Source organism: Staurois parvus, unplaced genomic scaffold (genome assembly GCF_062004578.1).
Source record: "Staurois parvus isolate SC_StPar_1 unplaced genomic scaffold, SC_StPar_1.0 ptg000108l, whole genome shotgun sequence".
Classification (NCBI taxonomy): domain Eukaryota; kingdom Metazoa; phylum Chordata; class Amphibia; order Anura; family Ranidae; genus Staurois; species Staurois parvus.
The window spans coordinates 519,791-536,623 of NW_028317904.1; the positions used below are offsets into that span (position 1 = coordinate 519,791).

General features: G+C 39.5%; 1 protein-coding gene across 1 annotated transcript in view; it reads right to left on the reverse strand.

The window, feature by feature from the left end:
* LOC149467478 (protein kinase C and casein kinase substrate in neurons protein 1-like) overlaps positions 1 to 16,833 on the reverse strand; it is a 110,094-nt gene that overhangs the window by 25,477 nt on the left and 67,784 nt on the right. Inside the window, exons 6-9 of the mRNA XM_089671588.1 lie at positions 15,245 to 15,420; positions 13,225 to 13,345; positions 9,938 to 10,032; positions 8,393 to 8,487 (exon numbers count right to left, since the gene is read on the reverse strand). Coding sequence (XP_089527714.1) covers positions 8,393 to 8,487; positions 9,938 to 10,032; positions 13,225 to 13,345; positions 15,245 to 15,420 — 487 coding nt within the window. The remainder of the gene's footprint in view (positions 1 to 8,392; positions 8,488 to 9,937; positions 10,033 to 13,224; positions 13,346 to 15,244; positions 15,421 to 16,833) is intronic.

Here is a 16,833-nt window from a genome sequence, read left to right on the forward strand (position 1 = left end):
AGAGAATTACTAACTAGTTGTGTTTTCAGTTGTGTGTAGCATTGCGATTTCTATTTGAGTCTAGATGTTAAATTGCTAATAAATGGCCACAATTCTCAAATACCTTTGAACTCTCGCTGCAACAAATGGTGTATGTTAATACACTCACATTCATTATATCCAATATCAGGTACGATGTCAATGCACAAATCGCACCTGAAATTGCACACCCTGGATGTGACTTGTCATGTGATTGGCATGGCCAGCAGCTTGCTCTTTGCATGGCAAATTGCACCCAATGTTACTGGGGGCCAACACCACTGTCACATCTAATCCGATGCGGCAATTGTCCAACTTACAGTGAAGTTGCACGAGTTCACAATCCAATTGGATGTGAACAGAGCCTACAGTAGCCAATAGGGTGCGACTTGGTCTACTATTTGCAAGTCGCCTGTCATGCCAATTGCATGGCAATCGCAAACAATGTTACTGGGGGCTACCCGGTCACATTAAAGCAGATTTCTAAGTGGTGTTATTGACACCACAGTCACATCATGTGACTTGCATAGAAGTTGCATGATTTCAAAGTCAGGGTACATGGTGATTTCAAGTGCAATTTGCAAGACATTCGACATCGATCTCTCAGCAAATTGCTTGAAAAGTAGTGTATTCATTACTCTATTATTACTTGCGGCTCCTACCAAGTTTGAACCACAACAATATGAACGCTCCAATAGCGTGCTCATTGAGTGGGACTTGGCATGTGATTTGCACAACATGCAAGCTGTAAATCGTCTGCAAAGTCGCACCCTATTGTCTGCTATTAGAGTGACCATATGGGTGCGTTTCAAACACTGATTTCTATAGTAGTACATGTACTACTTTAGTGGCAATTTGCATAGAGATCTGTGTCAGATGTCTTGAAAATTGCATTGAAATGGTCAACTTTACTGTAAGTTGCATGATTTGTAAATCAGCTTTGCCCAGAGTGCAATGTTTGGTGATGTTTGATTTCTGGAGTGTTTTACCAATTGATGGGAAATTCACCATACTAGTCAAATCGATTTGTCATTTTCAGTATTGCATACAAGATGTGGTCATGTGACTGTCTTAACTCATGCGAGAATCTGGAGGGAATTGTGACCATAGTAGCAATAAAGGTTCCAATTGGGGTTCCCTTTCACATCCCTGCTCAATGTTCTGTTGTATGCTGCACACGTACATTTCACTGTATATATCTTTCTGATTTGTGGGGCCTGTATACCAAGGGTTAATGCAGGTAGGAAGCGGATTCATCAGGTGAAAACACTTTCACTGACCAAATTAAGGTCAGTGGTGGGTGTGGCTTCATTGGGTGTGGGGCCTTGTTTGGCGCGCTCCAAATACAACCTAGCTTATATAAAGATGTGCAGTAGGGAGTGATTTGGCCTGTTACTAGGCCGGGTGGTTTGTGACTAAGTCCTTGCTTGTAGTGGTTTGGGGGAGGAAGAGATTTTGTGCTGAATTGCCCCAGACACCACTCAGGCTGTGTTTGGAAGTGGGCTGGAAATGTTTGCGTATTTTTGGCCTTGTAAAGTGTGTTTGTGTGTTATTGCACAATGATTGTGTTTTTTTCTCTTTGCATTGAAAGCCTCACACATGTCAATCGTTTTGTTTAAAATCTGCTCTTGTTTTAATTTTGCTTGCTTATTTAGACTCAAATGCATTTTTCTTACAAACCTGCTGACAAATGTATGTGTAGGGGATTTGTAGAGGTGGGAGGGGTTTTTCACATATGTCTTGTTTTCTTTATATTTTGATGTGTAGACTTTTTTTGTGAATGGATCTTTATACTAAATGATTGTGTAAGTAAACCTTATGTGCACGAAAATGTTACTTGATTCATCTTCCCCTTTGTTTCCTGCTATAACCTGAGCACACACAGTTCATTAGAAGTATCTTTAGATTGTAAGCTCTTATGAGCAGGAGTGTTTTCTTTTTGCCACATCAATCCTATTTTTGTGACTCGCCAAGATATTGACTGTACCTACTTGTTCCTGCTGACCAAATAAATGAAGATATATTTGATCAATAAATGTTTCACCGATGTTTTTGTGTTTATTTTATGTTCAATATATGAACAACCTTAATAGTTACTTTGTATACTTATATAATCTGCTCAAATGTAGCTTGTAAGAGCGTGAATATGCAAGTGGGTGCAAACTGGCTTTTTCAAAACCAAACAAAAAAATAAAAAACCTGCTTGCACCACAATATTGTTATGTACTAATGAATATGTCACATTCACTGTGCAGCCAGCTACAGGTTTTCTACAATTTGATTTACAGTAATAAAATAGTCCCCACTGTATGTTGATTTTTGGCCTTTGGCAACAAATATATATTAGCCAAGGTTTAAAAAGAAAAAAATCACTAAAACACACATTCGCGAAAGCTATCATAGCCGTGCATAGAAATGAGCGATCGTGCATAGATATGCGCGATCGTGCACAAATAAACGCCAAACAGGTGTCCCCCATGGCGCACGAGCAGCTATCCTCCTGGAAGTCCGTCATCTGGTGCGCGCGCACCCGGAAGTGGTTGTGGGGAGTGTAAGTGGATGAGAAGTGGTTGGAGGTTTTGTGTTGGTTGAAAATTTTGATAACTTTATTGGCATTTGGACATGGCGAGAGCACAGTTCTCAACTGAGGAGATGATCCTTATATGTAAAGTAACTGTGGCCATTGCAAATATGTTTAGAACATGTGAGGGACAAGTAATTGTAATTTTGTGGGTGGGGCCTAGCAGAATCTCACTTGGTGCACATGCTACTTATCTGTACATTAGCTCCTGGGTATTGATGGGTCAATTATATTAACCACTTGCCTACTGGGTACTCATACCCCCCTTCCTGTCCTGGCCAATTTTCATCTTTCTGCACTGTTACCCTTTGAATGACAATTGTGCGGTCATGCCACATTGTACCCATCTTAAATTTGTATCAGTTTTTTCAGACAAATAGAGCTTTCTTTGGGTGGTATTGACTTGCTGCTGTGAGTTTCACTTTTTGCTCGATAAACCACAAAATAGCTCATAATGAATAAAAGTCTGTTTATATTATAACATTTGGTAAACTGGTAATTTAGCAACACTGATGTGCGTTGATGAGGCGGCACTGCTGGCCACAGGTGGGCGGAACTGTTGGGTGGCACTGGTGGGCACTGATCATCGGGGCCGACCCCTGCTTTGATAACTGCTGGTTCTCGGCAGTACTTTCCACACATTCTGACAGCGTGATGAAAGTGCAGCCAAGACCCGGCAAATGCATTTCCCGGTGATCAGCGTGTCATTGGACATGGCTGATCACATGGTAAAAAGCCGCTGTGATTGGTCTTTACCACATCACGTGATCAGCTGTGTCCTTAGGACACAGCAATCACGGAGAGCGCGTTCTGCCAGGATGTCATATGACACCCTCCCAGAGCTGCCTGGATGCAGTGTAGCGTTATTCGGCTATCTGCGGTCGCCAAATAGGTAACCAGCTAGGCCTTCATGGCTAATCTTTGAATATCTGGACATGTATACTGCGTATAATGCATTACATTCTACAATGTGTTGGTGTACATGGTATAACAGTGTGCAATGCGTTGCTGGATTCTGCATGACAGTGGACAGCGTATCACAGTGTGCAATGCGTAGCTCCAGCCTGCATGACAGTGTACAGTGCATTACAGTCTACAATGTGTGGGTGTACACGGTATCACAGTGTGCAATGCGTAGCTCCATCCTGCATGACAGTGTACAGTGCATTACAGTCTACAATGTGTGGGTGTACACGGTATTACTTTGTACAGAGTATTACAGTGTGCAATGCGTTGTACACTGCAGTGTGCACTAAAGCATTTTACACTCATGCACTGTACACACTAACGCATTTGACATTTCTAGTGTGCAATGCGTTAGTGTGCAATGCCTTGGACAGTACAATGCATTTGCAGTATTGGTGTATGTTTATTAAGCACAGATAATTCATCTGATTTTAGTTATCAAGGAGAAGTCTTCTCTGTCCCCCTGTTTATGAGGTGGAGGACAATTGTTTTCCGAAGAGGAGAGGAGACATTTTTTCAAGGAGATCTGTATAGATTTCCAGAGATATGTGTAGATGGTTGAGGGGCTGCATGTGATCTCCGGAGATAATTGTGATTAATGATCACCTGAGTTAAACCAGTGAATGAAAAGTGTAAAAAAACATGGATTGAAAATAATCTGCACTGACCACTGTGCTTTGTCAAGCCACATATTGGCACATTCTGGTGTCACACAGATGCGATGTGAAATTTGCAGTGTTTTCTGTGCAAGCGCTGCACCGCATCACAACCGCAACCCCTTCATGCCACCTGCTGCGGCTTTCTAGGTGAAGTTACCAACACACCAATATTGGTACACAAAGCGTATTGCGATTTGCCAAATTGGATGGCATGCCTATTCACACCCATGTGCATACCCTGAAAAAGGGTCCTGCACATTTTTGGCCCGGATGCGGTGCAATTTGAGGTGTACAAAATGTTTGTCTCTAATTGCAACGCACACAAATTGCATGTGATTTGCCCAGGAGTGCGGTGTTATACCACAATGCATGTATGTGAAGCCAGAATAAAAGGATGTGGATTTTGTCTATTTTTACTTGCGCATGTTAACATTATGGAAGTGCGTTATTCTTCTGTTTAACATGCTATAGAAATGCAACATGCATTTGGATGTAGTGTTTTTGTATGTGCATTTTGGAAGTATTCTAAACACACATTGACCCTAGGGCCACACCATATCTTATGCAGGCCATAGATGGGTCGAAAATCGGCCGATTTTTCGGCCGAAAATAAAATCGGCCGATTTTCGGATCGTTAGTGGGCTATTTGTTCGGCCGTTTTTCGGTATTTTGGCAGATTTTTTTTTTCGGTAAAGTTGGAAAAAAACGGCCGAATTTGCCGATCGGCCGATTTTCGCGGCAATGATGGGCAAATCGGCCGATTTTTTTACTGATAAAAAATCTGCACATGAGCAGTGACCTGCAAGAGGAAGACAAAAAGAAGAAAAAGAAGAAGAGGATGATGATGATGAAGATGATGAAGAAGAGGATGATGATGATGAAGAAGAAGAAGAAGATGATGAAGAGGAAGAAGAGGATGATGATGAAGAAGAAGAGGAAGAAGAAGAGGAAGAAGAAGGATGAAAAATGAGAGGAATTCCAGTATGGCAAAAAGTGTCCCTGCAGAGAGCTCCGCTATTTCTTTGACAGTTCCTTGACATTTACAGCGGTTGCAACATTGTATCTATTTGTTTCCGAATAAAAACATCTGTATCCGAAATGGATACAAATACATTGTTGCAACCGCTATAAATGTCAAAGAACTGTCAAAGAAATAGCGGAGCTCTCTGCAGGGACACTTTTTGCCGGCTGTAGACGGGATGAAAATCGGCCGATTTTTTTTTTTTACCATTGCTGGTAACGTTGGCCGCTTGAACAACCGATTTTTCATTTTTTAAAAGAAAAATCGGCTGTTTTTCTCCCCGTCTATGGCCTGCATAAGCATTAGTGTGCCTGGGGGAGGGGGGGACCTTTGGCCTTTCCAAACACAGTAGATGCTCCAAGAATGTTTCCTTGAACTCTTGAAATGGTTAAAAAGGAAAGACACTCTAGATAGCCTGCACTGAGAATTGACTGTCATGATGACGTGTCAATGATTATTTGCTCTCATTTTTCAGGAGTGGTACTGCTTGCGGTTGAAGCTGGTAGAAATCCACCTTCACGTCCTCCACTCACCTTCACTTGTGGCCAGTGGATATTTTGTGGCCGCAGGCAAGAACTGGCATCGAGGACCTGCATAATGACCCTGGCATGCCAGAGGTGGTTTGGAAGCAGCACAGCAATTTGACCATCCCTTTCCTCTATGTTGGTTTTAGGGTGCAGAATTGCTTCTCGTTCGTGAACGGACTGTCGCCGGATATCAGAGTCCCCATATTTTCAAGATATGTTTTAGCCATGTTGGCTTATTTTTATGTTATTTTCCAAGTGTGTCGCACCTAACCGCACAGTAGTGTGGTGCCATGCGTATTTGTGGCTGTGAATGGGGCTGTTTTTAATAGACGTGTGTAGGTGCAACAACGTTTTCATCATGGTACCTGCGCACATCTACATAGGGCATTGCATTTCTTTGCTGTGCTGGAAAATGTGTGTTCTTGCATGCGTTTCTGCACCACCAATGGTGTAAACAAGTCCTAAGGGCTGGTTCACACTATAGAAACAGTCTAGATGTGTTCCTGATGGGTTTTTTTCATGCCCTTTTGGCATGCATGTTTAGTGTGTTCCAGTACATTTTGGATGCGTTTTGGACATGTTTACATTGCATTTTTGTATCCCTTCCACTTATTTTTTTCTATTTTCTTTGTATTCAATGTAGTTAGGGACATGTGCGTTTTAGTACATTCAAGGACGTTTCAATGTGTTCCAGTACAGTTCTGTGCAGAAACAATGCAGCGCTGATGTGAACTATGACATTGACAACCATATAACCTTCTTTCTGTGCGTTTGTGATGCTAAAAAAGCAACTGAAACACATGTAGTGTGAACTGGCCCTAAAGGTTATTAGAGGTCAGGGAACAGGACTGACCAGGAATTGTGAATTCAATCAGACTAGTGGTGAGATACAATCAGCAATTGTATAATAATGTGAGATCTGAGCTGTAACTGATAGAAAATGAGACACATTCACTTGATCAGTAAATTGATAGTTAAAGAGTGGGGCGGTGATCCATAGATTTGCATATGGGACAGGTGATGATGGGGTGGGGGAGGGGGTCAAGTTGTATAAGGAGACAGATTTAAAAGAGAAAAAAGTTACAATGAAATATACACGGCATGAAACTTGCACATGACCTAATTGGCAGAAGAACAGTACGCAAGTAACATTCATCCACTTTCTAGTCATTAGGCAAAATCATAATTGATTGATCAATATTCCTGCCACAACCCAGAAAATTGATCTCCATTTTTTTGGGATGTTGCCAAGACTGGGATTAGAACCCATGACCCAAGTGCTGTAAGTTCTGAGCTCTAACCACTAAACCACTGTGGGAAACACAGTTTGAGCTATAATGTAGAATAGTTACATTGTTTAAAAATGATAAAGCGAGCGCTGGTCAAATGATATAGACTAGTAAAATGGTATTACACAAGATAAATATAACCACGAACAGTAGTGCATGAACTCGTGAAAGGTCATCCACCCCTGTGACAGTGTACTACACTATTGAGCACCTTTCTGGCTCCTGTGGCTGAGCTAATTCCTCCCCAGGACCATTTGGGCACCCACCCTGAGGGATGGATGGATGGAGCTGGATGACTAACCCATAGCTGCCAGCATACCGCTGCACCCCCAGATGTGCGATGTGTATAACCCATGCACATTAATACTTTTTTTCTGGTGAGTGTAGACCAGTCCCAAGGGTGGTTTACCTTTCACGAGTTCATGCACTACTGTCCGTCACGGAGAGACCACACGTGCCATTCATAGGCACTCTCTGAGTTGGTACTCTCACACGAAGGACATTCCATTATTCAGGAATGATTCTATGAACTTATTTTAGCACGATTTACCAGTTTACATCATTATTGCAATTCTTTGCACTTTTTGGTTTTTACATGCGTTCATTATTGATCACATGCATTTATAGCGCTGCACTTGTCTTTAACATAGAATAGTTATGTGATTAAAGAGAATGAAGATATATAACTATATTGGGAAATTAGAAGTATATAAATTATTTGAGATATAAGTGTGAAAAATTTGAAAATAAAATGTATGACATTCATTAGTAAATGCAATACTTTCCTGATCATTTTGGAGAAACAGCCAAAAAAAAAAAATAGCAAAAGAGAATTTTCAGAATGTAATAGTACAGCTGTATTAGAATTTTCTATCAGAAAAACGCCAATGTTAATAAAGCCCGCGCTTGTGCGCCATCTAGCGAATATATCCGGTATTGCACCTAAAAATGTGCCAGACGGGATACCACATTCACTAATGGCAAAGTAGTCAGTAGACGCTCATTAATGAGCTTGCTAGACGCTGGTCAGACCACTGATTGATTGACCGGAGTCTGCCTGAATGGTCAGTCTCTGCTAATACACTCACATCTCAGTGAATCAAGGCCCATGTGACTTATGCTTACTGTATGCTTAGAGTGTTGTAGTCTTCCAGCAGCCTGAACACGCGCCATTTTCAAGAACAGCTGGGATAGGTATTAATGGCCTGTTTGTTCTTTTACTTTCATTTGCAGGCAGCATGTTAATTACATTGATAAACAATTATCTGCAGTACAGAAAAATAGAGGTCTGACATTGTCAAGGTTAAAAACTACTAGGTTGAAGTTCTTACCTGATTTAAAGCTGAGCTCATCAGATTCCTGTCCAGAATAATCATACACAGCTCGAACGCGGACCCCTGGCACATTTACTGGTGGTCGATTCATACTGTAAACCAATCATAGAGTTCATGTTATAGGTACCTGTATGATGGGGTTTATGATGTTACTTCTCTGGTTGCAATGTTGGGTGACAAATGATGAGATCTAAGCAACTGAATGTCTTTTAGGATACCATCAGAACAATTTGATATTAAAAGAAAACTTCACCTTTGGTGATATAGTGGTTTAATAAAGCTACCAACCCCCTTGAGTGTAGAGTGCGAGCGCAAGTGGCCAGTGCTGTGACTTCTTTCTAACCACCTGATTCGTGAGATTGCTGAGTCCTTGATTTACTCGTTACTGTCTTTTGGTGGTATAGGAGCATTGAACTTTGTGGTGATTTGTTGTAATATATATATATATATATATATATATATATATATATATATATATATATATATATATAAAAATTAATGTGTGGTCTTGGAAACTGCTTACCAACCACTATGATGTCCTGCTGGATCCTTGGAGGAGTTTACAAAAAAGATTGAAAAACTTGGAGTGCCACACTAATTTGTACAATCCATAAAATATTTTATTCTGCAAAAAAAATCCAACGCATCTTGGGTGCTCAACACTCCCCCTTCATTACGGCTTGTAAAGCAATAACCACAGGATAAGGGATACCTTCCTGAACTGTAAGTTGGAACCAAAGTAGGTATGTAAAGATGATGCAGGTGCTTGGACTAAAGCCAGCCATAGATGGTTTGAATCGTTACCGGTTCAGCAGGGACTGGCTGAGATACGAACCATGTATGGGCAGGCTGAATGTACCCAAGTTGATCAATCGATCAACTTGGGTACAAGCAGCCTGTTGGATTGTACATGTGATTATTGCTGACAGCTATTATAGCTGCTAGCAGTAATCGCTGCATTCTCTCAGTGTGGACTGCTTCCCTCGCCCCACCACCTCCCACTGACTTTGTTAATGGGGGATTCAGTCAATGTTCTTTCCTGAAACCCAGGGTTACAGGAAAGAAAATCACTCCATCAAAGACAGGCTGCCTTTGTCCAAGAGCTTGCATGATCTGTACACACCGACTTGGGTGCCTAATTACAGTCAGTCAGGACAGTAGCTTATGTATGCATTACTATATTAAAGAATCAATCCAACCAGATGTGACAAATTCTGGTGGTCTGGGTCAGCCCCTGACTTCTCATATGTCCTGGATACTACAAAAACAAGATTTCACTGACATGATTCTTGAATTTGCTCCTGTATATGAGGGTGTTCTGTGTGTTTTTGCTCTCAGCAAGCAGAGTGGGATCATCTTGTAACGGCCACTGATATGGCCAGGTAGTTCAACTATCCAGCACTTACCAAAGTCAGAAATATCACTTTTGGGTGCTTTCTTGCTAAGGATTTGACATTGCTTAATTGAGAACAAGTTTGAACCTTAGTTTTAAAACATCATCCTATTGTCTAGAAGAGACACCTATTATCAGATTTGTCTCACCTGGTCTCAGTAGGGGTCACACTGTGTAATTTCACATTATCCTCTTTCACTTTCTTCTTTTTCACTATCTGTTGCTCAATGTCTGGATTCCACTCCTGCAGTGAAACAAATTGTTATGTTCTTGTGATGAAAATATATATTTTATAAAAATTGGAGGTTGATATACATTGTATTTCCCTCCTATTCATATCTGGCCTAAGATATTTAGGACTAGTGTTGTTACACACAGAGTGCTATGGGGGTTAGCTTTAGTTATGGTCAAAATGGCAGGAATGATCCCTGGTCCACTGTCCCTCTTCTTGTATTTTAAGAATTATGGCACTGGCTTTTCTTGTTTTTGGGAAAAACGCAGCGTTTACTTCTCTGCCAACTTCTAATAAAGTGTTCAAGTCTCGAGACATTCAGTGTATTGCAAGTACTATGTCGTGCTTCAGGAGGAGAAATTTTCTCTGGAAATCCATAATAACAGAGATATAGGAACTGATTTTACTGGGAGCTGTCATCCTGATCCAATGGCTTTCATACTTTGAGTTTCTGACCAAGGACATATATGGAGATCACAAGTTCTGATGTCACTGCTGCATCATTTTTCCAAGTCTGTGACTCATAAAGCTGAACTTCAACCTAACCTTCAGTCCTGCACAGTTTTGCAGGCTTCTTTCTTGTACTGAAAATGCTCACTCTAATTTCACTGCATTCCACGTCTCACAGTGTGCATTAGAAGCTGCAGCAAGTCAGATAGAATCTGCCTAATTTTATGATTGCAGGAGATCCACCATACTCCCCAGCCTTACTGTCTCTGGCCTGCCCCTTTCATTCACTGGAACCATTGGAAATTCCTTCATAAAAAGGAAACATCATGCCATTTAAAAAACTCCATTGTTGGCACTTCACCCCTTATGAGTTATCTAAATTTTTCCCAACACAATTTTCTAAGTGTTGTCGGCTATGTGGAGAAACTTCATTGTTTCACTCCAATGGAATTGTGTATTCTCCCTAGCCTCTAATAAAATAGGTATGCAGACATCGCCTGACCCAGCCCTTGCATTACTACATTTAGATATTGAACAACTACCCCCAACTCCATATTCATAGTCATCCACCTACTTTTAGCAATTAGCAGTTTAGCAGATTATTACATAGCCCAGTCAAGTTGTCACTCTTAGAGATCTAAACCACCAATGTGAAATTGAAAATTACTGGCTTCTAGAAAATTATACAAAAAAAATGTGCTCTATCTTAGTCCATATGGTCGAACAACCCAGATTGTATACTATAAGAATGATGACATATATGGACTTTGCCTTTCCTTGCCAACTGCAACTTCTTGTTTCATTCGTTGATTCCCTTGTTTTAGTACCCTTCAATCCCCCTCCCTGCCTTCTATCATGCCTTGACCCCAGTACTTCTCCCTACTTCCCTCTTCCTACACCCCCATGATGAAATCACTTGATACTCAGCAACAATATTGGCTGTAAGTTTATTCTCAAGCTACGTACACACTGCTCATTTTTTTTTCATTCAGCCAGATTCCTCCATCCACAAAATAATCCACTTCTGTAGAACAGGGAGGGCTACACACAATTGCTGAACCAGCCGAATTTTGATCCATATGTATCCATCTTTAGTCTAGTAATCTCCTTTGACTTCATCTGCTGTTTACAAGAACTGCTGTTTTCTTCAATAGTGCTGCACCTACTACCTATGCTAATGCAATCTCTGTGACTTTATCTTTTTGTACTTAAAACTTCAATAATAAGCTATTGGAAATAAAGATTCAAGGGAGATTGTGGGTATAACAAAAAAGCTATGCAGTATATGTAGTAATAGATTATTTAGAGTAGATAAAATTTGATTGCTGGGACACCTATTGCAAATTGAGTTTAGTACTGGAAAATCTTCCAGACAATGATGGGACTATGGGAAAAGCTTCCTATTAGATGTTTATATCAATTAATATCTAATGCTAACCATAAAAAAGTAAGGGGACATTACAATAAAAAGTTGTATTTAACTTGGGAAAAAGATTAAAAAAAGGTGTATAAAACAATTCTGGGAAGTGAACTTTAAAGTATTCTTGCAATTGGTAAACAGGGCTTTTATTTCCACTGTAACATATATATTATGAGTGGAAAGTGGACAGCAATACTCACCTTTTGAAGTGCTAATCCAAACCAGAATCATATGTTATTTAGTTGTAGATTGGCAAAACAGTGTCGGAATAAAGTTGTGGTATGAGTAGATGATATGGCTGGGAGGCACATAATGTTAACCCCTGAAATGACCATGTTTTTTACCCACCACTCAAAAGAAAAAAGGAAATGTTATAATCTTGGTAATCTTAACTATGCTTCAGGGTTTGCTGAAAAGATGGGTTGCTATAAATATACCAAAAGTTAACAATATTGCATAACAGATTTCAAGATTTTTATTGCTGGAATACTATAGGCTTTTGGCACGTAACTAAATAAGGAAATGGATAATTATTTTAATAGTTTTTGAGTCAAATACAGGCACGAATTTCCAGCATTCTATCTTATTGGAAAGAGTAGTTAATTTGTCTTGGTTAATTTTGTAAACCGAGTTTTGTATAAAATGTTATGATATTTTCATGTAAAATGCTGGACTATAATACATATATAAAAAAAAAACAACTTTTTGGCAGTAGTTGGTATTTAGTGCATTATACCTAGCTTTTACATAAGATAATCTGCAGGTGTAGTGACTGGAAAGCAGCATTAAAGACTAAACTTGGCTGGAACTAGGACAGGCTGTCAAAAATACATAAAAACGTTAATTTCTGGAAGAACTGAATATAATGTTTACCTTCTCTGCTCCCTTGCTTCACAAATTTGTCTTCTACTAAACTGTAAAGAGAGCTTTAAAGTGAACATGTGTTCACTTTAAATGTTGCAGTTTCTCCATATACAGTACATATTTGGTAGACGACTTCAAGGGTGTCTGCTTACCTTTGGGCACCCTAAAACCTAAAGAGCTTTGTTATGCATAATTCAAACATCTGTAGATAAAAACTTAAGTCTGCAACCCACTTCAATACGTTCCAGTGATTATGATGGGTGGCCTCACAAATGAGTTATCACCATTACTTTTTTATATTTGTGTATATATAGGTTTCAATGAAAATCACTGAAATCTATTTAGCAGCTCATATAAGCTCCCTTTTTTTGGGCAGCCTGAAATACATAGGGAGACAGTGGTAGCAATATCAATGTTTGCAGTAACACAATACAAAAATGACCATCTAGCCCTAAATCATTACAGCTTACCTCTATTTGAGGCCAATTCATTAACATTCCAGGGCCATGCCTGTTCCTCCACCACTTCAAATCTTCCTGGTCACTGACAGTCATAATGGCCTGATTCAAGTCACCATAGACAGCCATAATGCTGGAAATACAACAAAGTCGGTTACTGGTCATGCCAACTTCAAACATGCTACTTAAGAAATAGATTACAAACTTTAAATAATTTCTATTGTCACATATCTAAACCCAAAAGCACACATATATATATATATATATATATATATATATATATATATATATATATCATATCCTGTCCAGATAGGTACTACCATGTATTTTAGAATACAATCATAATTTAGTTTTTTATGTGCTCCTTTTTTCACTACTGATTGACTATATCATGATATCATCAAAGTGTGTTTAAATTGTTAAATAATTTTATTAATATACATATCTATAAATTTTAAATAACCATGAATAATGTTGTTATCAACTTATTATGTTATTTGAATATATACTATTTATATATCTTTTTACGTGATTTTAATTTTCATCATGCACAATTTATATGCTATCGTCATTTTATTGGAAACCTACTGTATATGTATTTTTTTAGACAATATCTAGTTTAGTAGCGGATTGTTTAATTATTTCATCTAAACTCATATTATTTTATTATGAAATATTCCCGATTTTTACATAAATAATATACATAGATAGATCTGATATCATCATTATACAAAGAGAATAGCGCACTCTTTTTTACATTGGCGCAGGAGAATAAGTCACTTCTACTATGACTCATATATCCTAACATTGAAAACTGCCAATGTATAATATTCAGACACAAAAGACCTAAAGAAAATGGCGCCTGCATGGTCGCTCCGGCGCACGAGATTTGGTCTCCTGTAAAATGGCATGTTCCAAACACACATGCGCCCAGCATATAAATTGGCGTCACACGGCTCAGCGTTATTGGCAATTCCCCCCAGACGACGTGCGTGTGCACGAAACGCGTAGGAGGAGCCAGTCACGCCGCCGGAGCATCGTGGAGATCCGGCGGCCATCTTATACATGGGACGGTTAATCCACATTACCTTACTGCACTGTACTCGTGTATTACAAGTGAATATTTGCATATGCTCCAATAAATTTAAATTTAATATACTACACTATGGAGATGTCTCTGCTTTGACTCCCTTGTGGAGTATTAATTTGCAGCCATCCACCTGACCACTGGAGAGGGATCATCTATAACAGCCAGGAAGCAGTACCCGAGCTACCATCTCAGGGAAGCCCCGGACCACCCTGATATCCTATTGCTCATATCTAGGACCGTAAGAGGAAACTCACTGCATTCTAATCACTCTCTGGACCGGCAGATGACATCAGGATATATACTTTAAACGCTCATTAAATTGTACGTCCTGGTGAGTGCGCATTCTTTCCGCACGTAATATCAAAGCACTTCACCCGTAGGAGGATATAGTTACACAAGAATACCTCAAGTCACTTCAAGTCACCTAATGCACTGTACAACTAATGATGTCTGCATATTTATTGTGATTTTCTTATAGCGCTGCACTCCTTATTAATATATATACAGTACAGGTGAGTAGGCATAATTAACTGCAGGAGCTATCAACCTCCTTTAACTTTCAAAGGGGGCTGCTGCCAGCAGCTAATCACTGGGTCTCCTCCATGTAAAGGGTATTGGCCCCATTTCCGAGTGTGAATGGGGCCTTACTGGTTCTCACTATGTCCATTTCATTTTGAATAAACCTCTGCAACTATGACATATAATCTTACTATAGTTACTATTTTGGAAGTCTTAGTAAATTTGTTTTGGTGCTAAGTGTGTGTTTGTGGAAGGCGGTAGGGTAGGATAGGTGGCACAAAATGGCTGGCCTAGGGAAGAAACAAATAATTAGTTTGGCATTGTGTGTGAAGCTGAACCACAGGTCATTTAGCTTCTAATTTAGATACCAAATGTAACCAGCCCTTTCTCTGCCTGTACCACTCCCACTTTCTGACAGCTTACCTCTCGTTATTGGTAATGTCAAGGTGTTTGTGTATTGATAGCAGTTCTTGTTTGAGGAAGAGTATTTTCTTCTGCTCCAGCTGCTGGCTTTGGTCAAACACAGTTTCCATCTCTTCCATATACTTAGGATTATATTTATTGAGTTCTTGCAAGGCTTTCTCGTACCTCTGCTTCACCTACACCAGTTATAATGAAGATAATAAAGTTCAATAAATGTGTATATGAAAGTCCAGCATGCATTGTAATGTGTTGCAAGCCATAACTAGAATTGCCAAAAAGCAAACAAAGGTATATACAGACACAGGATATTTTCTTCAGGTCCATCTAAGGTCCTACCCTTATCTATTTTCTTTTTCATTAGTTTTTATTATAATTTTTAAGGTATGTATACTATGTATAAAAGTACAAGCTCTTACAGAAACCATACAGTATTGCATTTACCAAATTAAAACTGTTTAACCAAAAACAACAAGGTTGCTAGCTATATAAAATCTTATGGTCAGGGATCTGAGTTTAATTGTGGAGATCACTTTCCAGTCCCTACCATTCCCTGGTATGATGGAGTTGGGACCAGGGGCAGCCCCCAGAAAAAAAAAAGCACAGGACTTGGAGTGGTTTCTGTCTTGGAAGACATCACTATAAATTGGCAAGGACAACTGGCAAAAAAAAAAGACAAAAGAAAGCACTCCCCATCATCCAGCATGGTGTCCTACTGGATTAGTCTGGGGGTGAATGTACAGTTCACATAAAAAAGGGGGTGGGTAAAATGTAAGAAGAGAATAGAGAAGATGGAATTTGCTACCATTATACATTATAAATCGTCACAAGGGTCAGATGTGGGCACTAGGTGTTTCCTGTAAGATACATATTTGATTCAAGGTCCAGGTCATCTTATCGTTGAAGATAGTAGTGAGTTTCTCATTATCCAGGATAGTTTAGACTTGACCATATCAAAAGGAATAGTAGAAGACTTCCAATCCTTAGCTATACCAATGTGTGCAGCTATAAATACAAAGGAGATCAGCCTTTGTACGTATCTTAGAAACTTCAATACTGGGCAGCCCAATAAGGCATGTTATTAGGTACCGTATTTTTAAGATTTGTTCCTGTTAATAAGTAAATACAATTATGCACACTGATCCAAAATCTTTGGACTTTTGGGCAGGCCCACCCTTGAAACACATAGCTGAGGCTCCAGGGACATAAGAGGCCAATCTCTTCATTACCATATACCATCTAAATAGAGCTTTATAGTTGGCTTCTATTATAGATGTGATAATATATGATCTGCAAGCATGTCCTGCTATCTTCCAATCATCAAGTTCTAATTCCTCAGTCAGATCACTTTCACATTTGATCATACAATGTTCTTTAGTGGATTTTGACAGCAATATGGAGTGAAGTGCTGAGATAAAACCTGAGCATTTGTTACAAGATCTACACAGTGCTTCAAATGCTGTCAGGGTGGCTATACCTTTTTTGAGTCCATTTAGAAACACAGGATCTGATACAATACTACGGGTTAAATAGCTCTACTTTTGGATAAATGGACACCTGAAAAATAAAACTGGGATCTACAGAAACCTCCC